Genomic DNA, 24,642 nt, shown 5'->3' with positions numbered 1-24,642 from the left:
TCAAGTACCTGCGGAGGACTAAGGACTGGGTCCTTACCCTCGGTGGGAGTGATGACTTGAGAGTATTAGGGTATAGTGATGCTAGCTTTCAGACTGATAGGGACAATTTCCGCTCTCAGTCAGGCTGGGTCTTTACCTTAAACGGAGGAGCAATTTCTTGGAAAAGTTCCAAGCAGGTGACAGTGGCTGATTCAACTTGAGAATCAGAGTATTTAGCGGCAAGCGAGGCAACAAAGGAGGCTATATGGCTAAAGAACTTCATTGGAGACCTTGGAGTTGTACCAGCTATAAAGGAGACTATAGAGATTTTTTGTGATAGTGAAAGTGCAGTTGCCTTAGCCAAGGAACCAAGGGATCATGGGAGATCCAGACACATCGACAGAAAATACCATTTCATCAGACATCGAATAGAAGAAGGACTCCTCGTGGTAAAGAGGGTATCATTAGATGAGAACCCAGCAGATCCCCTCACGAAGGGACTGGGTAGGGTTAAACATCTCCAACATGCGAGGCGTATAGGGCTGAAGGATGATATTAGTTTTAGTAATTAGATAGCTTTGAAATTTGTAAATTGTAATTAACATTTGATGATAAATAAAAGTTGTTGTTTATTTATAAGTAAAGTGTTGCTATCTTCTATCAATCGTTTACTATCATTTCATTTTGCATGTTTTGACTTCCAGAATAATTATGTTATGGTATATCATATTATTCAAATTCTCCACAGTCGTTCGTATGTTGGAAGTAGATACGAATCATGACTGTCATGAGTTGGCTTGTAGATGGCTAAGATGTTGGACATCGCAAGAGTTGCTACAACAATCATGAGTGCTCATAAGTTCTGGGTATTGGATTCAACCCACACTCACTTTTATCACTTCATGGAATCTATCTCGAGTGATCGTGAGACGGTAATATCATATAAGTCTTAAAACCTAGAGATATGAGTTGTTGACTATGCGTTGGTTATACATTGATTGTATGAAAACGCATTGGTAACTCGATGTTATAAAACGTGCCTTTTTGTATAATTCAACAAGTAGTAGAAAAAGCATATGAGTCGAAGTTTATCTGTTCCTTCTTGGATTAGAAGCGATATCTGGTCCCCTCGATGATTTTGTTGTGACCTATGTACCAGGCCCGGTCAGAACTAAATTGATGTGTTCAATTAAGTTCCATGTCAAACAAATCGGAAATCGGGAAACAAACTGCTGGATAATAAGTAAGACATTGTTTGATATATTTGTCTGGATGATATCTAGAACAGAGGATTATATGATTACTTATCTTAAATGGCGTATCATCATCATCTCAGTTCCGCGACACATTGAAAGAGCTACGATTGTTGATCGGTTCCTGAAGTCATACTTGCAGTTATAGTTATTAGAGTTATCCAAGTGGGAGACTGTTGGATAAGGTGTCTAAGTCCATAACTATTTCTGGTATGTACTTGACCCGGTTGGCATGGTCCATTTGGGTTGCATGGCATTACAATACATGGATAGACCAAATGAGAGAAAAGACACTTAAGGTTTATTAATATATTGTAAGTTCTAATATATTAATAATATTATTTGATTAGTATTGATCAAGAATTAATTTGGAATTAATTAAGTGATCAAAAGGAGACTAATTAAATATATGGGGTTGATTGTGTAAATCATCCATTGTGGTATAGTGGGCTAATGATCCATGGTTTATATGAATTGGACTAAAATCCATAAGGTGCTCCATGGATAGTCCATGGAGGTTATAAACCCATGGATCATGGAATATGAAAAGCCATGCACATTAGGGTTTACATGGAGTAACCCTACATGTGACACACTATATAAGAAGCCCTATGGTAAGCAAAATCGGCCACTAAGTGAAGAACAAGAGGGCTAGCCGATTTTGAGTGATAAGTGTCTTCTCTCAAGGTTATTCTAAGTGTTGTGGTGTTGTGTGAGACATTTGAGGCATCACACTTGAGGTGCTAGACTCACAAGGTTCTCAAGGAATCAAAGCAACAAGCAAGGTATGTTTTCTTACTAGTTTTTGTGCTTCCAGTTGCCCATGCCATGCTAGATAGGTTAAGAACCTTGGAAATCAAATTTGCATGTATCTTAGTAAAACATAGATCGAAGGTTTCTAGGGTTGCATGTACACCTTAGGAGTGTTAGAATGCTCAAAACCCTTCAGTATTTATGTAACTTGTTCCTGAAATCTTATAGAATTTTAATTTATAGTATGAGAGTTGTAACTGATGTTTTTAACTGAGTAATGATAGTATGTTACAAGTAATACAGTTAATAAGTTTCACATTCAACAAATACTAAAATTAGTTTCATACATTATAACTACTTGTTTTTGGTAACAAAGGTACCAACCGTAGTTTCATACATTATAACTACTAGTTTCATACATTATAGTTACTCAGTGTCCTCCTTATTTTCCTCCTTGAGTCTTTCGACTCGTTGCTATAGTGAAGCTGAGCCTGAACCTCTGATGAAGCTCTCCAGTGATCCGACTTTATCAGATAGTCAGTCGGCCTGGCACATAAGGTGGGGGATCGGATTATTATCAGGGTCGTCTGTGAGTGGGGCATGTGGTGGCGCCTGTGAAGACTTGCCAATATCGTACCGGGGTGGATGGTCAGTAATCCTCCTCTTGCGGAGGATGGTGGTGAGCCAAGATGGATCACAGGGCATAGTCCATTTCCCTAACTGACCACAAGTGGGTCGGGAAACATGTGTAATAGGCTCCAAGTGGTATATAGGAGTAATGCTCATCCTCGGACTCTGCAATAGAGAAGGAACCTTGTCATTAAGGAGATATGGTTGATAGTGTGGCATGGGTGGAGAGGATGGTGAGGTAGGAGGGTAAAGTTCCTCGTCAGTAAGGTCGTCCTCATCCTCGATGGGGCTATCATCATTTATTTCATGGGCATCCTGAAGTATGCCTTCGTCGTGATACTCTGAAATCTCCTCTATATCGTCGTCCTCTGACGGATCCTCTTCCTCCGAGAGGTCTACAGGGTTGACTACAGTGTCCTGGGGGAAATATGGATCCACGGCTAGAGGTATCGGAACCTCGTGTAACTCATCAGGGTTTGCAACCTCCATCCAAGCTGGATGGTTGTCAGGTATATATCCAATCTATATAAAAGGGTTTTAAGTGTGTTAGTAAATATTTAAATGTATAAGTGTTTTAAATCTGTATAGATGTTTTAATGTTGGTATAAAAGTTCTAAGGTACTAGGTATTTGCAACGATTCTTGAGAACATTCTTCAACTTCTAAAACTATCAACTGTTCCAGTCTGACTATTTGCTCAAGGTTGGCTGTGGACCGGCCTGACCATAAATAACATAGGCATGTGTTCCAAGTTTATTTGTGGTATGGATTATGTACGGTACTAACCTTAGTCGAGGCGTTTGACCTAAAGGGTTGAGTGGGTAGTTTTAGTCGAAGGGATGTTTAAAATTTTATTAAGTGTTCTCATCGTGGGTCAGAGTATATATATAACTCTTATATATTAGTGTTGGTGAGGTTTGTAGTGTTATTAAATTTTGTTTTGTACTCCAAGACTACTAAGTGCAAACGAGGGCCAAATAGGAAACACCGAAGGGCAGGACCATTTTGGCAGTTAAGCCATTCTGAAATCCAGCAACCCTATGCATCCCTTCCAACCAGATTCCCCATACTGTAAGTAGCCAAGAAGTAGTGTAATTAATAATAATACTTTTATTAGGAGCTTGTTGCTATAGTTATATGCTACTTTCGAGGATACGCGTTCTCTATAGCCAATTTAGCTCTGATGCCACTCTACCACACCCCAGCCGAGGTGGCAGAACATGTCGGGCTGTGCGACTAAGTTCATGGATCACAGATAAACTAAATAAATAGGACAAGTACAACAATAAAAAACAACATTTGTATTCCATCTTTATGTTTGAATATGGGGTTCTTACAGATAGTAGTAATACATGATTTTCCTTAACAGGTAGGCAGACATAACAAAAACTAGTAAACTAGATTGCCTAAAATCCATGATTACCCGTCGTCTGAATGCCTGAATTACTGATTCCCTGATAATACATGTAGTTTTGAGGGTCAACACAAGGTTGGTGAGAGTTACATGTTTTCTGCTAACAGCAGTGATACTTTTTAAAAAGTCTAAAAAGTATTTTCTTTGTAAGTATAACCATACTTAAAACAATGTTTGTGAAAAGTATTTGTATAAGTTTTGAAAACCAAAATGCATCTTTGCATAAGTAAATCCATACTCAAAATAGTTTTGAAAGCAACCAAGCCTATAGTTTTTAGTAAATGAGAGAGATGTTAGTTAATGTTTATAGTGAATCATATAACCAAGCTATGTGACTGAGTGCTCCCCCTTACAACGCTTCATTGTATGTCGTAGTAACAATAGTAGATACATATCACCCGCTTCGATTGATTGGTCGAGGTTGTAGCTAGCAACCGCACGTGGGGATTTCAATCCCGTGTAGATCTATACATATCTATATCGCTCTGAAGATTAACGGTTATAGTAGTGTGAGTATGCTAATTGTTTAGATTTAGCTAATGAATATAGTCTCACAAAAAAGCCCTTAACTAAGGTATGTGAATAGCTCTCAGACCTAACTTATAAGTGGGTAAGCTATTAGGCATAATGAATTGTATAGACTTTATAAAAGCCAAACATAACTGGTATGCATGTATAGTATAAGGCTCTAGCTTTTATAAAGAAGTATGTTTCATGTATAAACTTTGTACATATACATGTATAGCTTACATCCTTAGGAATACAATAAAGTTTTATGATATATTGTTTATGACATACAATGTCACATAAAATCGTAGAATTTTGTAGTAAAAAATGCATATGTTATTTTTATGGTTGTATCATTTTTAACAATATAATATATGAAAATATTGTGGTTTAAAACTAGTTTATGTGTTTATAACATATAAATGTCAAACCAATATTTCGTAAACTAGTTATAGTTTTTACATAAAATAATTATATTTTATGTATATTCTTGTATAAACTAGTACAATTAAGCATATGTATTCTCCCGCAAAGCATATAAAAATATAAAAGAGGGGCCGTAATACTCACCTTAACGTATGGTTGTTGATTTGTTTCGACAATTTGACGCGAGAAATAAAAATGTGTCGCTTCCAAAACGAACCGTCGGGATTAATTTAGTTTCCTAATAAATTAAACGATAATTTTGGTATAAATTAATAAGTGTGGGTTGTTTTGTAATTTAACCAAACTATAGGGTTGATTTACTAAATTAATTAAATGGAATGGAACTAAATTTGTTAACCATTTTCAAATGAGGGACTGTTCTAAACATTTGGAATAAAAGTTTGGGATTTGGGACCTGTTTTGTAAAAGATTTTCAAGGGAGAGGGCTGGGAATTATTTTGAAATTAAAGTTTGAAGACTTTAGGATCTAATTTGAAGGAATTTTTCAGAGAGGGGATTGTTTTAAACAATTTAAATTGAAGTTTGGGATGATGGGACTAGTTTTGATATTTATTTTAAAAGGAGGGGAAGTTTTATTTTTTTCGAAATGGAGTTTCAACAGTAGAAGACTTGATCACCTCCTGTGATCGAAGTAATTCATGCAACGAAAAAAAAACGGTCTTCGGCTGGTTTTTTTTTAACGATCGACAGGAAGAAAATAAAAAACGGGGGTGGTGGAGTACTTACGAGCAACATCAGCGATCAGAAGATGGTGGTGGTTGGGATTGTATCAGCGGCAGTAGGGGCGTCCGGTGGTGGCAGGAGAGTGAAGTCTGGAGGTGGCAGTGGCTCTGGCAGCCTCCTGTTGCTCGTTTTTCTGCTTCTGTTTGACGAAAACGAAGGGAGGGGAGGAGGGAAGGGAGTGGGGCTCTGATGGAGGTGGTGTTTAGGTGATTTTTCGATCAAAAGGTGGTGTTATAAGGTGGTGATGTTGGTGGTATGGTGATGGTGATATAATGAGAGAGAGAGAGAGAGAGAGAGAGATATGATGAATGGAATAGGGAATTAATGAGGAACCCAGTTGTTCTTTTTATAGTAAAATGGGTGTCTCACAGGCTTATGAAGCCAAACATACTAAACAACCATACTTGTACCTTGTAAATGAAATGTGTGAGCGAGGATGGCTATCCCATATCGGCAAGGGCAAAAGAAGGGCCAAAAATCTAATTTTTTTGTCTAGCAGGGTTAGTTGGGCCCCACAATGATCGATGTCACAATCCCTTTAATTGCCCAAAACAATTCTAATTTGGTGTATCGAGATCCCGATGTAGAATAATTTTTCCGAAAGTGTCGTTAGATAAAGCCGATATCAAGGATTCCAAAAACCCGAATAGATTAATTTCTCGAGTTGTAGAACTCCGGAAAATCGCGTTTAAAGTTTCGCGTCTAAATGACCCAAAATGCTTAAATTTTCAACTTTTGCAAATATTTTCGCTAAACATATTTCGAGTATGAAACTAAATATTAGACCATAGCTTGAGTCTAAAAACGCTCTCGGAGTTCCCATATAAGGTGTGTAAGTGTTTCAACGGATCGATTCAGTTTTAGCAATTTAGAGAAAGTTAGTGTTTTACTGGTTTGTTTTCTTATAACTGTCGTATCTTTTGCATACGGATTCTGTTTTGGACGCACTTTATACTTTTGAAAACAGAGGAACATGTACTACGAGATAAAAATGTTTGTTTCGCTCGCAACTGCTTAATACAAATTTTCAATTTTTCGACACTTTAACTAGGGTTATAGTTTGAGTTGTTTGATTCGTTTGCTAGTTTATATATTTGGAAGTAAGATACCATATGGTATCTTATAATAGTTGAAATGAACTCATTTATTTTACACTAGTTTATAATCCGTGAGAACCACGGGTTATAAAATTAATTCAACTTTCATAGTAAAAATTTATAATTATAAATCAATTATTTTAAATAAATTATTAAGTAAGAGATATATCAAAATTTTAAATTTATTATAATTTCAAATTTAACATATAATTAGAAAAGGTAATTTGAATTTTGAAGTGTTGCCTAATATATCTCATTGATATGTGGAATGAAGAATTGTATTTAAGTGACACCTGTCAAAAGAAGATTCAACCTATTTATTTATTAAAAATGGAGATAAGATGCACTAAAACTAAATGAGTCAAATTACAAAGAGATTTATTGTGAATTGACCATTCACAGTCTTTGACCTAAACTCTGAGAACTTGAGTAATGAAGTGGGACAATATCCTAAACTTTCCAATTTAAAGGCTACTTAATTAACCAATCAACAAAAAACCCTCCATGTAACAATTCTTGGTGTTCCATGTCTCGATGATCTCTCTGGACCATGAATTTATTCAAAAAGAAAAACAAAATTGAAGTTAATACAAAAAAATGGAAGTGGTGAATAGAGAAAAAAAAAAAGTTAAAGCTGATACAGGAAAAAAATCGTTCAAGCAGTGGTGGTCTTTAATGAAGGAGGCAGAGATGCATCTCAAGAAAGAAAAGATTAGGAGTGTCGCTGGAAATCAACCCATCAAACAAAACTATTTAAGAATGGAAACAATAAGGAATATGCTAACAATCAAAAAAATCGAAGCTAGGCTTTTCAGATTTTGTACGGGAACAGGAGCAGAAAGTCGCCGGTTGAAGCAGGAAGTAGCCGGTATCTGTTGTGTCTTCTTCATCTGCACTTTGGGAGAGAGATGAGATAAAGAAATAATATAAAGGAAAAGAATTGTGCGGGGATATGAAAAAATTGAATGGGAAGTCATCACGGAGGAATGAAATTTAAGGAGAAAAGTGAATGTTTAGGTGCTATTTTGATATAAACGCACCAATAAATGCAGTTTAATGCAGCTATATTAAAACCGCACCATAAAATATTTTAAATAGAACACTATTTAAATAAAAACACTATTTAAAATATTTTATGCGAAAATAGTTTTTGTGTTTTAATGATGTGGTCTTGACCTGCTACAACACACAAAAAAAAGGAATATATAAATAAAAACATCGCCTTATTACATAGGTTTTGCCGTAGTGATGCAAAATGGGAAATTGTGTATATAAAAGCAAGTACTTTGTCATGCATCATAGTAAAATAGAACCGATTCTCCGAAAATGTTACGAAAATGTTACTTTAGAACCACTGTTTTGAAAACAGGACAGGACCGGTCGGTTAAACCAGGAACCGATCAGGTTACCTGTTCTTTGAAGCCCAAAAACCGTTTGTAAATGAACCGCCAAAAAACCGGCCGGTTCACTCAAAAACCGGCTGAACCAGACTGGTCGAACAAAAAAAAACCGGTTTTGCTGAAGTTAAAATCAATTTTAATAAAAACACTATTAGACCTCTCTAAAATTCTGAGGGCCACCAAGGGGACCCACGACATTAGATGGTCAGGTTCGCGCCCTCGCACATCATAAAGCCTTTGTCTCCCTTCCAATTTATAGACGTCTCATTGCATCCCACTTTTGTTGATGTGGGATACTTGAATTTTCAAGTAGATATTTCTAGGCAGATTTATTAGTCATTTTTAAAACACCAAACAGTCTTGTTAACTTCATAAGCCATCTTAAGATTATCATACGTTAATTTTAACATGTTATTGTTGAGGTATAATATTTTTGTGTGTGTATATATATATATATATATATATATATATATATATATATATATATATATATATATATATATATATATATATATATATATATATATATATATATGACCTCATCCGGTTTTATGCGGTTTTTGAGACCGGTCTGACCAGTTGAACCATCGAACCGGTAGCTCGACCGTTTCGGTCTCCGGTCCGGTTTTTAAAACATTATTTAGAACAGAAAAGCTGATAACTCATCAACCCTCCTAGTGCAACTGTTTAGAAAGGTTGCCTAAAACAATTTTTTTTAACAAGAATAGTCATTGCTAAATATAATTATTCTATCCCCGATTAGTAATGGAATTTTCGCACTAATCTATCACAAAGTGTTCCCTTTTCTTTCTTTGTAAAACAAATTAGCAACGGATTTGCCTTCGCTAAATTTACAAAATTCCATGGAGAAATCACTCAATCAGCATATACAATTTCAAATACAGTTCGTCTTCCTTTGTTCAGTATGTCAAATCAAAAAAAAAAAAAAAAAGTTTAACGCAAAAGGGCAAATTTTCAAGATTATCTGTTTATTGAACGCACATACATTGAAATAAAGTTGATCAATTTCAACTATACATGGAAGACAATGAACAATAATTTTTTTATCAGGCAATATATAACATGCCTATTCCCACTGCTTAATTAGTGAGCGTAAAGTTGAAGTTAGCACAAGAAGTCTTCTTACGTAACAACGAAGAACTGAACCCGAAACTTGAATTCTCTAAATCAAATACCAGAAAATTATCTTCAAACTGAAACGTCCCGATCACAATTGCAGGTTCACTTGTTGCACCACCATCAACAAACCCCAGACACGCAACGTCTGTCGTCACTTGCTTAATGGAGTTAGCAGTGGATATACTCCACTTCTTCCCATCCTGAAGATTAAACTCAATATCTGGAACTCTTAGACCATTAACGGAGGCGTTGAAACAAAGACCAAATGGTGCCACAGGATTTGCAGGAGGGATTCTTTTTGTAACCAATGAAAACCTCCGAACCACCCACTTATAAATGTCAGTTCGAAGGGTGGTGTAAGGATCGATTGTGCTAAGCTTGGTGGTGGAATTCCCGGGAATATCAATGGATCTTGTTTTAATTACGATGGAATTGAGACCAATGAAGTACCCAAAAGAATCGGGATGGTTAATTAAAGGAGTATAAGAAAGAAAACTCCTTATGTCAACATTCGATTGGGGAAGAAGGTAATAAGAACTATTTCCATAAAAGAAAACACCAGGAGATGATAACGTGCTGGGTAAACACAAAGCCATTACTTTTTGAAGCGGTTCATTTAAATATGCTGGAAATGCATAAGGGGAGGAGGAAAGCGCCATGACACCACTAACATTAACAGGGAATGATTGAAACGAAGAAGAAGGAGCACATGCAGCATTAGGGTAAGCACCATATAAACCATTGAATACATTTCTACCATTGCTGGTGTTCACCGTGAATTCGTCATAATCCAGCAAGGCGTTGTCACATGATCCAGTAATAGGATTGACCACGTTGACTGGGCATGTGCAGTAACCCCATCCAGGTAACGTTGAGCCATTGTTTACTGGAGGACAGGAGGGATTCTTGTATGAGTAAGTGGTTCGCACATCTGTGCATTGATATTCTTCGCATGAGACTGGATAGGTACAGAGTGTGTTGTTAGGACAACCACCTGCAAACGTGTTCCATAGCAAGATACAGTCGTGCCATATGAAAGGAGCATCGAGGTCTATAAGGAAGTTTGCATGCAAGAATTGCATGTTTACGTATGTTGTCATGATCTGAACACTATAGAGAGGCTTAGCAGCATCTGTGTGTTTATATACAGGAACAACTACAGAAGAATAAGGTGGCACAAATTGTGCTATGGCTTCATGCTGAAGAGAGATGAAGGCTAAAGCAGCGATAGCGACTAGTTGTGTAAGCAAAAGCATTTTTGAACGTTTGTGTACTCTGCACTGTAATTTCGAAAAGGCATCTGGCAGATTTATACATATGTAGGAGAAGAAAGAAAGTCAATGGTGTAGGAAATCAAAAGCGAATAAAAGAAGCAAGAATCATCTACTCATCCTTTAAAAGATGTCTAACATTGATTATCGTATGTACTTGTTACGTTAATGGAACATGGTGAGATATTTAATTAAAATAGGGTTAATTGCATAAGCAAGTAATCAAGTTTAAATCTTCAATATATAAGCCAACTTAAAAGGTACAGGTGTAGTTTCACACTAATAGCCACCATCCACATAAGTGTCACGTCAATTATGTCATATTTTAGCCAAAACTTGTCATTTGCATCATACGGTTTGCCACACTTGCCAACTACTTTTTTTTTAAATTAATATAGAAAATAAATATTTCAGACATATTATTTTTTTAAAAAACATAAATTTCATTAAACATAAAATAAAAATACAACTCAACAAGAAAAAAAAAACATAGAAATTCAAACTACAAATCTAGTAATATAAGAAAACAAAACCATGAAAATTAAAAAAGCGAAAACTAGATGTTCTATTTTTTTTTTGCAAACTCTTCTTTGGCTTTTATCATCATTTTTCGCTCGTGTCCGGATAGCTCGTTTGTGGGCCTCGTTAAGATGGACATGACACGAGTATTTTCTTTCTCTTGTGCAAGTTCCACGTATCGCTCCAAGGACGACTTCAAATTGTCCATTTTTGTTGTTAGTTGATCGATGTTGCTGGAAAAAGTTGTTGTAGCTTTTCCCTTTCCCTTGGCTCGGTCTCTTCCCATGGGACGAGTGGCTCTTGGAACCTCAGTAGGCTCCTCTTCATTGAGGTCAATCCTTACATGCGCATCGGAGGATTGACTATATATCATTTCGGATGTTTTGGTTCTTTTACAAGAACCACCCCTAAAAGTTTCGGAACAGTCGACAGCTTGCCATTTTTTTTTGACAATTTTACAATGTTCCAAACATGTAGAAATTTGAATGGTGCCCCTTTTTTATGTCGGTACATGTCAAGAGCTTTTTGCAAAATGGTTTCGTCGTTCGCACCACTTTGTCATTGTCGTTTCACACTCGAAAACATATCGTTAAACACCGTCACCACTTTGTTGACATTATGCCACTTCAAATAATTTTGGTCTTTTTTTCGGTAATCGCCAAGATTCATCTCGTTGAAAAAAATGTCGCTTGATTTTACAGAAGAAAGTTGGACAATCTTGGTTGTTTCCGACCACCAGATCTTCGGGAATATCCACCCAAGCACGAGCTAACGCATTTTCTTCGGCCAGTGTCTATTGCTTTGGTACCACACTTCCACTTTTTTGGGTTGTGGGCGATTCTCTTCTTGCTCCGATTCCGTTTAGGGGCTACTTCAGGTTCCGCTTCACTTGGAAATTGGGTTTGGGTTTCAGGAAGATCATCAAATGGATTGAAGTCATTGTCAATTTGGGATGAGAAATTCATTTGTGGTTGGTTTTGAAATTAGAGTTGCCTTTGAAATTGTGGTTGATTTTGGAATTTAGGTTGGTTTTGGTATTGTGATTGACCTTGAAATGGGTAGTAAACTCCACTAAAGTGTAAATTTTGTAACTTCCCAAAAATCTAAGGTAAATTTTTTTCATTTTTAAAACAATAAATCATACAAATGACTTGTTCTAACACTGATCAAAGTGAATATATCATTTAAACATCAGAGTAGTATCATTAATCGTCAATGCGGAAAACTCTAGGGGGATGTTGTGCAGTCACGCCAGGCCCTTCCCTTTCGAACCGAAAGTAACTGAAACCATAAATATGAAACTGTAAGCACAAAGCTTAGTGAATTCCCCAAAATACTGTTGGATTAGTGTCTAAGTCCGTAACTATATTTGGTAAGTACTTGACCCGGTTGTGCATGGTCCTTTTGGGTTGCCTTCACCAAAGCAACATGATAGGATGACTTATCAAGTGAGAGGTTATTATGGTTTTTTAATATATTATATGAATAATATATTAAAGGAGAAATCATATAGTTTAATTAATATTAGAAAAGAATTAATTAAGAATTAATTTTGTGGCCAAAAGACATTAATTAAATAAATGAGACTTAAACTGTCAAATGTGTGATAGTTGAGTATTGGGCTGAGAAGGCTTATGGACTGGGCTTGGACAAAATTAGGGATGAGTCCATCCTAAGTTCGGCCATAGAGGCCTTATTCCATAAGCATCCTTGGACTGCTTAAGGCCTAAGCTATCCATTAGGGTTTTGACTGAAACCCTAACAGTACCAGTATAAATAAGACCCCAAGGCATCCATTTTTGGCCACTTGAACCCTAAGAGTGTTCATAGCTGAAATTGTGCCCATTCCCTCTCTCTCTCAATTAGCATCCTCTTGCTTGTGGTGTTTGTAAGCCATTAGAGGAGTGACATTTGTGACTCTAAGCTCCAAGACAAGAAGATTCAAGCCATTGTACAAGAGGTAATCATCTAGATCTATTTTCTTATGTTAATTTCGAAATATGTATGCTAGATCTAGGGTTTGTAAGTCTTTGATGAATTGCATATACAATAGAGAAACCTAGATCCAAGCTTTAGGGTTTGCATGAGCACATAGGATGTTCTTTTGGCTAAAACCATCAGTGGTATCAGAGCCTTGATTGGTTTCTATTGTATTAATGCTTTGTGTTTTCATTCATGCTTAAAAAAATCGTTTTTGGCCCTCTGACTGAAGAACTCGACGAGTTCCAATGAGAACTCGACGAGTTCACATTGGGAACTCGACGAGTTTAGCTGTCAGGAGAGGATATCTCGGGATTTCTTGCTGTTTTGCTAAAGGATAATTTCCAAAACTGTTTTTGACTAATAAAATCCGATTTTATTGTTATTATATGATTATCCTTACCAAAACAAAAGATAATTACCATTTAATTGACTAATAAATTCCTTATGTGATGAAATTTGATTATTTGATTTATTTGATGAATTATCTTGTGATTAAACTATAATAGATCAAAATTAGATAATCATTTAATTAAATGTTTAATTTATATTATTTGCTATTTGATCCTATGTGTTTTGAAAAGTTCAAAACTTGCCCTCAAGTTTTGAAATCATAAATTTTTGATTAAAAGTTTAATTTGAACTATTTAAATTTTAAACCCTACAATTTTACAAGTTTAAAATTCGACCTTATACTTTATTTATTATAAGATTAATATATATATATATATATATATATATATATATATATATATATATATATATATATATATATATATATATGTATGTATAACTTAAACTGCTAGTCTTACCGTTAGTAGGCCTCATTCACGAAGCCGATCTATAAGAGGGTATAAGGTTATGGCCTACAAAATGGTCGTTTTATGGGTGTCCACTCTCACCCACCGCTTCCTTGATTGGTGGAGGGTCGTTAGCCGAACGGGTAGGATAGGGCAAACCTTTCCTCACTAAAAGTATAATGAATTTATAAAGTAACTAAATGTTTTTTACAAAAATTCCCAATCTTAGTTACTTTAGGGAAAAGTGAATTGATGCAATTCCATGAAATTACACTTTGCACCCTTTCTGAGATGTTAGTGGAGCGCGTGTGGCTAACCGGCACACTAATTAGGTTCTTAGCAAAGGTGGCAAAGGGTGACTCAATGTTTGTCATAGTTCGATGTAGCATGTGTGGTTAACCAGCACATCGAATAGGTGTCTATAACATTGAGGGCACCATGTACATTTGCATGGTTATTCACACCCACTTTGTGATCCTCGGCATCCCAGTCACAAACTTAAGGGGCATATCGAGATTTAACATGCCATTGAAAAGTTCAATGAATCTCAAAAGATCTAGGATTTTTCAATACATTTAAAACTTTGCTTTAATTTGTTTTTCGTGGTGGAAAATTTGTGAATCGTCATTCACTTACCTTCAAATTATTTACTTGTTAGATTACGGCATCCCCTCTTCTAATTTGTAAATAATGTTGTTGGATCCTAACCCTAATTTCTCATTTGGGTGTTTAATTGGGGATTCGTTTTCTAATCAAACATTGTTCTCTTTCCTTCTCAGATGTCGAACGACAATAACAACGCTTTTGGCTCAAAATCCTCTGGCTCGTTCTCACACATGAACTTGTGTGGGAGAGTGATCTTTGACGGGTCCAATTTCAATGATTGGATCCGCAACATTCGAATGGTCACTCGTTACGAGGACAAAGAGTATGTCCTTGATGAGAAGCTGAAGGAAATCAACATCAACACTGCCTCTGCTGAAGAGATCGCGGCCTTTGAGGCCCATGAGCGTGATGCTACGAAAGTCCATTGCATCATGCTGGTGACTATGACTGCAGAACTCCAGAAGTCCTATGAGGACATGTATCCCTATGAGATGCATCAAGATCTGCTGGACCGGTACCACCAGAGCGCTAGGCAAGAAAGGTACGAGATCATCCCTTCGATGATCACTGCCAAAATGGGTAATGGAGAGTCCTTTACCGCTCATCTGCAAAAGGTGCAGAGATATGTCGATCGCCTACTAAAGTTGAATGTGAACTATGATGAAGAGCTGGAAATTGACATCATCCTTCACTCCTTGCCTCCCTGCTAGAACCAGTTCCGTATGACCTACCACACGAATAAGGAGGAGGTCACCTTGAGCAAGCTTCAAGGATTATTGAGGACAGATGAGAGCAACCTCAAAGATAAATCTGTTGCATCATCTCCCACTCCTACTGCTGCCCCAGTCTTGGCAATTGGGCAAGGGAAGGGTAAAAAGAGGAAGGCTCCCTCAAAGAGCCACCATAAGGGAAAGTCCCAAAATGGATCCTCTTATAGTGGAACCAAGGTTGGTTCTACTAAACCCAACTCCAACCCCAAGGAGGCAGGGTGCCACCACTGCCATGAAATAGGGCATTGGAAACGAAGCTGCCCGAAATATGTGCAAGATATCAAGGATGGAAATATCAAGCCGTCCTACGCAGGTATTTACACTATTAAATGTAATGATTCATCACATGCTATTTTTGGTACTCTTTACAGGATGTGGTTTTCACATTTGTTCTGATTTCCAGGGCCTAAGAAGAAATAGGGATGTGGAGCATGGGAAGATAAATTTGATCATGGGGAACAGAAGATCGTCGCCTGTCACCAAGATCAGAGTTTACTCTTTAATGCTCAGTAGTGGATTAGGATTAGATTTAAATAATTGTTGCTATTCGCCAGATATGGAAAGAAACATCATTTCATTTCATGGTTTGTATAGACAAGGTTTTAGATATTCATTTGATAATGAAAAGGGTTCTATTAATGCTTATCTTAATGGTGTTTTCTATTTTGAAGCATTGCCTTGTAATGGAATATATGAAACTGTGATGGTTGTAGACAATTTAGGAAATGATGTGTTGTGTATTGATTCTTCCAATGGTTTGGATAAAGCATGATTGTGGCATTGTCGTCTTGGACATGTCAACAAGAAACGCATAGCCCAACTCCAAAAGGATGGAGTATTAGAGTCATTCGACCTTAGGGACGATGACGTGTGTGAGTCTTGTTTACTTGGAAAGATGACCAAGTCACCCTTCACCGACACTTGTGCGAGGAGTGAGGGTTTATTGGATCTCATACATACAGATGTATGTCGACCCTTTAGATCCACCACAAGGGATGCGTGCCGCTTCTACGTGACTTTTACCGACGATTACAGCAGATATGTCTATATCTACTTAATCAGGCATAAGTCATAAACCTTTGAAAAGTTCAAAGAGTTCAAACAAGAAGTGGAGAATCAATTGGGCAGGAAAATCAAGATGCTTCGATCCGATAGAGGTGGAGAGTACCTAATTCTTGAATTCCACGACTACCTCAAGGAATGCGGAATCGTTTCGCAATTGACGCCACCTAGGACACCGCAGTTGAATGATGTGGCTGAGAGGCGTAATCGAACCTTGCTAGACATAGTTCTTTCCATGATGAGTCGTGCTTGACTACCTATCTCATTCTGTGGGTATGCCTTAGAGACTGCCGCCCATATCCTTAACTTAGTCCCTACGAAGAAGGTTGCCAAAACACCTCACGAGATGTGGATATGGAAAGCTCCCTCATTGGCACATATCAAGGTTTGGGGTTGCGAGGCTTTCATAAGACGAGAGACTCACAACAAGATCGAGCCTCGTAGTGAGCGATGTATTTTCATCGGCTACCCGCAGAAGTCCTTTGGATATCTCTTATATCGACTGAGTGACAAAGTTGTCTTCATTGCGAGGACAAGGGTTTTCCGAGAGCGAGAACTCATAAGCCAAGGGGACAGTGGGAGGCAAATCGATCTTGAAGAGATTCAAGAGTCGATGAAGGAACCACTAACACTGGCGCTCAACCCGAGGAGGAAAATCCAGTTGAACCAATTGACGATTCCTTACCTATTAGACGTTCCGAGAGAGTTAGGGTTCAACCCCAGTTTTATGGTTTCCATATCACTACAGAAGGGGATACGTTTATTAGTGATAGTACACTAGTAAATTTGGACGAACCTAACAGCTATAAGGAAGACATGGCAGGCCCGGAGTCTGTGAAATGGAAAGAGGCTATGGACAGCAAGATTCAGTCCATGTATGACAACCAAGTTTGGAATTTGGTTGACAATGTGCCAGGTCATAAGACGGTCGGGTGCAAGTGGATCTTCAAGAAGAAGACCGACATGGATGGGAATGTACACACCTATAAGGCGCGGTTGGTTGCGAAGGGTTTCACTCAAACTCCCAGAGTTGACTATGATGAGACCTTCTCACCAGTTCCGAAGATAAAGTCTATCAGGGTGATGCTAGCCATTGCTACATTTCATGACTATGAAATATGGCAAATGGATGTCAAAACCGCTTTCCTTAACAGGAAGTTAGCTGAGGATGTTTACATGAGTCATCCAGAGGGTTTTGTCAATGTGAAGCATCCCAATAGAGTGTGTAAGCTTGAGAAGTCCATTTATGGACTAAAACAAGCATCTCGCAGATGGAATCTTTGTTTCGATGAGTAAGTCAAAGAGTTTGGTTTTCTGCGAAGCGAGGATGAATCATGTGTATATGTCAAAGCCAGTGGGAGTATAGTTAGCTTCCTCGTATTGTATGTCGATGACATACTACTCATAGGAAATGACATCCCGACGTTGTAGGAAGTAAAGTCCTGGCTTCAGAAGTGCTTCGCTATGAAGGACCTCGGAGAGGCTGCCTATATTTTGGGAATAAGGATAGTGAGAAACAGAAGTAAGAGACTAATAGGACTTCGTCAGAATACTTACTTGGACAAGGTGCTAAAACGTTTTAATATGGAGAATTCAAAGAAGGGGGAGTTACCGATCCAAAGTAATGCCAAATTGAGTAAGACTCAAAGACCGAGTACCGAAGTCGAAATAACAGAAATGAGCCGAGTACCATATGCTTCCGCAGTTGGCTCGATTATGTATGTTATGACTTGTACTCGCCCTGATGTGGCCTTCGCTTTGAGCATGGTCAGCAGATATCAAGGGAACCCTGGCAAAGCACATTGGACCGCAGTCAAGAATATTCTTAAGTACCTTCGGAGGACCAGGGAATAGTTTCTAGTCCTTGGTAGTAGTGATGACTTAAGGGTGCGAGGGTATAGTGACGCCAGTTTTCAAACCAACAGGGACAACTACCATTCGCAGTCGGGCTGGTTCTTCACCCTAAATGGAGGAGCAGTGACTTGGAAAAGTTCCAAGCAGGAGACTGTAGCTGATTCAACGTGGGAATCAGAGTATATAGTGGCGAGCGAAGCATCAAAGGAGGCGATATGGTTGAAGAACTTCATCGGAGACCTTGGAGTTGTGCCAGCCATACAGGAGCCTATGGAAATTTTCTGTGACAATGAAGGAGCGGTTGCCTTGACCAAGGAACCAAGGGATCATGGTAGATCTCGACATATCGACAGAAAATATCACTTTATTCAACATCGGGTAGAAGAAGGACTCCTCATAGTGAAGAGGGTATCGTCAGAGGATAACCCAACAGATCCCCTTATGAAGGGACTGAGTAGGGTTAAGCACTTGTAGCACGCTAGGAGCATCGGGCTAAAGGACGATATTAGTTTAGATTAGATAGTTTGGAAACGTGTAATAGATAAATTGTAATTAACATTCGATGATTAAATAAATGGGTATTATTTATGAGTAAAGTTACTGTCTTATGTTAATTATTTACCTATTGTTTCAATTTGCATGTTTTGACTTCCTGAATAATAATATTATTCGAACAGTCCACAGTCGTTCATATGTTGGAAGTAGGTATGAAAGAAGACTGTCATGAATTGGTGTGTAGATTGTCTAACATGTATTAGACATAGCAAAGGTTTGCTGCAACGTTCATGAGTGCTTATGAGTTTGATTTGAGCATTGGATTAGACCCGCGCTTACTGGAATCACTTCACACTTTATAAAGAGGTCTCTAGTTCATGAAATTGGCACTAGTGTGTGTACACAAGAGGGCAAAACCGATTTTGGTGCAAGTATCCTTATTCTCAAGTTATTCCAAGGGTTCTTGGTGTTGTGTGAACCATTTGAGGTGCAACACTTAGGGCACTAAGCTCTTAAAGGTTCAAGACTTCAAGCTCCATCAAAAGGTATGTCATTCTACTAGATTCTTGTATTGAATATACTTCTTGTTATGCTAGTTAGGATGAAACCTTGGAATATTGAATATTTGCATGTATAATAGAGAAAACATAGATCCAAGGTTTATAGGGTTGCGTGTACACCATTGGAGCATTAGAATGCTCAAAACCCATCAGTGGTATCAGAGCCTAGGCTTGTTCTCAATTATACTTGATGCAATTTGCTGGAAAAATTGATTTTTTTTGCTGTCTGGACAGGGGACTCGACGAGTCCATGTCCAAATTCATCCAACTCATCGAGTTGGTTCTTGCACTCGACGACTTGGACTCCCTGACAGCATATATTCGAGTTTTTTGGCTGGAATTAGACTAGGAACATTACCCTAAGCTGTTTTTGAACTTATAAACCTGTTTTTGATGTGGTAATGTTCATGTCAATCCAATTTCAAAGATAATTGTCAATAGATTCATGTTTTGTATTAGTTTAATGGTTAGGATAATTTCATGAAAATTGTTTGATTTGAATTATCTTGTTCTTAGTTGATTTAGATTAATAAAAAAGTTATGTGATAATGTGTTTTCAATCCAAATTGATCTAAAAGTTGTACATAATATGTGTTTTTGTAACTTGTCCTCAAGTTATATGAAAAGTCACATTTATGATTTTTAAAACTCATAAGATTTCCATAAGTTATGAAAATGAAGAGTCTCATTTTTAAATGTTTTAAAGTCTTCCATAACTTGTCCTCAAGTTATGGAACTTGAAGAGTTTTTCCATTAAAACTACTTTAAACCCATAAGTTATGGAATTGAAAAGTTTTTGGAATTGTTCAAAATTTGCCCTCAAGTTTTGGAATTTGTAAAGTTTCCCCTCATGAATACTTTAATTCCAAGTTAAACCCTTAGAATTTTAAAAGTTAAAATTCACCCCTTATACTATTATAATATTAATAGTTAATAGTTATATATATATATATATATATATATATATATATATATATATATATATATATATATATATATATATATATATATATATATATATATATATATATATATATATGTATAAGAACAAAGTCAGTCTTACCGTTAGTAGGCCTCATTCACGAAGCCGGTCTGTAAGGGGGTATAAGGTTACTGCCTATAAAATGACAGTTTAATGTGTGTCCACTCTCACCCACCGCTTCCTTGACTGGTGGAGGGTCGTTAGCCGAACGGGTAGGACAAAACTATAATTCTCCATTCATTAAAAGTATAATGATAAATACTAAGTAACTAAACACTTGTAAATTCCCAATCTTAGTGACTTAGGAAAATGTGAATTTGGTGCTAACCCATGAAATAACACTTTGCATCTTGCTTAAGTCGTTAGTGGAGCGTGTGTGGTTAACCGGCACACTAACTTGGATTTAACAAGGTTGGCAAAGGTTGGCTTAACGTTTATCATAGATCGGTGGAGCGCGTGTGGTTAACCGACACATCGATTAGGTGATAAAAATTAAGAGTACCAAGTATATTTGCATGGTTATTCACACCTTGTTTATGATCCTCGGCATCCCAGTCACAAACTTGAGAGGGCACAATCGAGATTTAAACATGCCATTGAAAAGTTCAATGAATCTCAAAAGATCTAGGAGTTTCAAAGCCAATTAAAAACCTAATAATTTAGTTCATTTTTCATGGTTGAAATTGGTGAATCGTCATTCACCTACCTTCAAATATTTTGTAGCTTGGATTACGGCATCCCTCTTCCATGTTATAAAATATTGTGTTGGGTCCTAGCCTTAATATATCATATTGGGTGTTATATTAAGGACTTAAATCAACTAACTTGAATTTCTCGCATTGTAGATGTTTGGTTCAGACAATTATGATCTTCCCAAATCTCTTGGAACAAGCTTTCCTAATGAAGATGATTTCCTGCGATTGGATCATGGAAATCATACTTCTCTTCCTCCACCTCCTCCAATTATTCTCCCTGACCCAGAAGCACGAAGACTTGAAAACTTCAAGATCACTCAAGCCCTACTTGCAATGAAACATGAAGATGGAAGGCATGTGTGTTCTCACGTCTTAGAGATGAAGTCACATATCGACAGGCTGAGAGTGTTGGGTGTCGATGTCCCAAGGAAGTTGGCTATTGACTAGGTTCTTCAGTCACTTCGTGAGTCATATAGTTAGTTAATTAAAGAATACTATGTGACAGATCACGACATGACCCTAATAGACTTTTCTTATTTGCTTGTTGTTGTTGAATCAGCAATGATTTGGCGCAATGGTCAATTAAATTTGATTGGAAGTTCTGCCTCTCAAGGTAACATTGGAAGTCCGGAAAAGTTTTCTCTTCCCAATGGAAAGGGATTGGCATGGTCAACCTGATGGGTTTTGAGCAATTCTAACACTCCTAAGTGTATATGCAACCCTAGAAAACCTTGGATATATGTTTGTCTAAAATACATGCAAAATACTTTTTCCAAGGTTCATAAACCTATCTAGCATACATGGGGAACTTTATAATATAAAAGATAGCTAGAATTACATACCTTGTAGTTGTTATGATTCCTTGAAACCTTGAGAGCCTAGCACCCCAAGTGTGATTCCTCAAATGCTTCACACAACACCAAATGCTTTTGAATAACTTTGAGAGAATGTGTAACACTCTAAAAATCGGCCAAGCCCTCGTATCATAGTGTACCCGATTTTGGTGAGTATGATGTTCTTTATATAGTGTGTCACATCTAGGGTTACACCATGTAATCCCTAATGTGGCATGACTCTTCATTTCCATGACCCATGGGTTTGTAACTCCTATGGAGCCTCCATGGAGCATCCAATGGGTTTAACCCAACTTGATTATCCATGGAGCCTTTTAGCCCACTATATAAGTTATGGATGATTTACATAATCAACCCATATATTTAATTAGTCATCTTTTGATCACTTAATTAATCCTAGATTAATTCTTGATCAATACTAATTAAATAATACTATTAATATATTAGAACTTATAATATATTAATAAACCACAAGTGTTATTTCTCTTATTTAGTCTATCCAAATGCATGATGCCATGCAACCCAAATGGACCATGCCGGGTCGAGTCAAGTACATACCAGAAATAGTTATGGACTTAGACACCTTATCCAACAGTCTCCCACTTGGATAAGTCTAATAACTATAACTGCAAGTATGAATTCAGGAACCGATCAACAATCGTAGCTCTTTTCAAGGTTTCTCGGAACTGAGAAGATGATGGTACGCCATTTCAGATAAGTGACCATATAATCCTCTGTTCTAGATATCAGCCGGACAAATACATGGAACAATGTCTTACTTTTGTCCAGCAGTTTGTTTCCCGATTTCCGATTTGTTTGACATAGAACTTAATTGAACACATCAACTTAGTTCTGACCGGGCCCGGTACATGGGTCAAAACAAAATCATCGAGGGGCCCATATATCGCTTCTAATCCAAGAAGGAACAGATAAACTTCGACTCATATGCTTGTTCTACTACTTGTTATATTACACACAAACACACGTTTTATAACATCGAGTTACCAATGTGTTTTCGCACGATCAATGCATAACTAACTCATAGTCAACAAGTCATATCTGTAGGTTTGAAGACTTATATGATATTACCGTCTCGCGATCACTCGAGATAAATTCCATGAAGTGATACCAACGAGCGTGGGTTGAATCCAGTACTCAGAACTTATGAGCACTCATGAGTGTTGAGGCCATGTCCAACATCTTAGACCTCTACAACCAACCCATGACAGTCTTACTTCATATCTACTTCCAACATATGACTGACTATGGATAATTTGAATAATATGTAAACACAACATAAATATTCTGTAAGTCAAAACATGCAAAAGAAATAATAGTAAACGATTGACAAAAGATAGCAACACTTTACTCATAAATAAACACAACTTTTATTCATCATCAAATGTCAATTACAATTTACATATTTCAAAATTATCTAACTACTAAAACTAATATAATCCTTCAGCCCTATGCTCATTGCATGCTGGAGATGCTTAACCCTACCCAGTCCCTTCGTGAGGGGATCTGCCGAGTTCTCATCCGATGATACCCTCTTTGCCACGAGGAGTCCTTCTTCTATACGATGTCTGATGAAATGGTATTTTTTGTCAATGTGTCTGGATCTCCCGTGATCCCTTGGTTCCTTTGCTAAGGCAACTGTACTTTCACTATCACAGAAAATCTCTATCTGCTCCTTTATAGCTGGTACAACTCCAAGGTCTCCAATGAAGTTCTTTATCCATATAGCCTCCTTTGCTGCCTCGCTTGCCGCTATATACTCTGATTCACAAGTTGAATCAGCCACTGTCTCCTGCTTGGAACTTTTCCAAGAGATAGCTCCTCCATTTAAGGTAAAGACCCAGCCCGACTGAGAGTGGAAATTATCCGTATCAGTCTGGAAGTTAGCATCACTATACCCTATAACTCTCAAGTCATCACTCCCACCAAGGGTAAGGACCCAGTCCTTAGTCCTCCGTAGGTACTTGAGAATGTTCTTTACCACAGTCCAGTGAGCCTTACCAGGGTTCCCCTGATACCTGCTAACCATGCTCAAAGCAAAGGCTACATCAGGACGAGTGCAGGTCATAGCATACATGATCGAGCCTACTGCAGAAGCATAAGGTACTCGACTCATTTCTGCTATCTCAACCTCAGTACTTGGGCTGTGAGTCTTACTCAGTCTAGCGTTACTCTGGATGGGTAACTCTCCTTTCTTGGAATCTTGCATGCTGAACCTCTTCAGCACCTTCTCCAAGTATGTACTCTGACTAAGCCCAATTATTCTTTTACTCTGATCTCTCAGAATCCTTATCCCTAGAATATAGGCAGCTTCTCCTAGGTCTTTCATAGCGAAACACTTCCCGAGCCAGTACTTCACTTCCTGCAAGGTCGGGATGTCATTTCCTATGAGTAGTATGTCATCCACATACAATACTAAAAAGCTAACTATACTCCCCCTAGCCTTGCCATATACACAAGATTCATCTTCACCCCTCGAAAAGCCAAACTCTTTGACTTTCTCATCAAAGCAAAGATTCCATCTGCGAGGTGCTTGCTTTAATCCATAAATGGATTTCTCAAGCTTACACACTCTATTAGGGTATTTTGTACTTACAAAACCCTCTAGCTTATTCATGTAAACATCCTCAGCCAACTTTCCATTGAGGAAAGCGGTTTTGACATCCATTTGCCATATTTCATAGTCATGAAATGCAGCTATGGCTAACAATACTCTAATAGACTTAATCTTGGCCACTGGTGAAAAAGTCTGATCATAATCAACTCCTGGAGTTTGAGAAAACCTTTTGCAACCAATCGTGCCTTATAAGTGCGTACATTACCATCCATGTCGG

General features: G+C 37.5%; 1 protein-coding gene across 1 annotated transcript; it reads right to left on the bottom strand.

Moving 5' to 3' along the window:
- Positions 1–9,174: 9,174 nt before the first annotated feature.
- LOC145115927 (chitinase CLP-like) lies at positions 9,175–10,615 on the bottom strand. Its single transcript, XM_079052282.1, has one exon. The coding sequence runs from the start codon at positions 10,596–10,598 to the stop codon at positions 9,303–9,305; it is 1,296 nt and encodes a 431-aa protein (XP_078908408.1). The 5' UTR covers positions 10,599–10,615; the 3' UTR covers positions 9,175–9,302.
- Between the last annotated feature and the right edge of the window lie 14,027 nt (positions 10,616–24,642).

The sequence above is a fragment of the Lactuca virosa genome, chromosome 5 (genome assembly GCF_052849685.1).
Source record: "Lactuca virosa cultivar CGN04683 chromosome 5, Lactuca_virosa_CGN04683_v6, whole genome shotgun sequence".
NCBI classification, from domain to species: domain Eukaryota; kingdom Viridiplantae; phylum Streptophyta; class Magnoliopsida; order Asterales; family Asteraceae; genus Lactuca; species Lactuca virosa.
Note: the sequence above shows the minus strand (reverse complement) of the source record. Positions and strands in the feature narration are given on the sequence as shown.

Excerpts from the sequence above, each read along its gene's own strand:
- LOC145115927 (XM_079052282.1), bottom strand. The coding sequence starts at position 10,598 with ATGCTTTTGCTTACACAACTAGTCGCTATCGCTGCTTTAGCCTTCATC.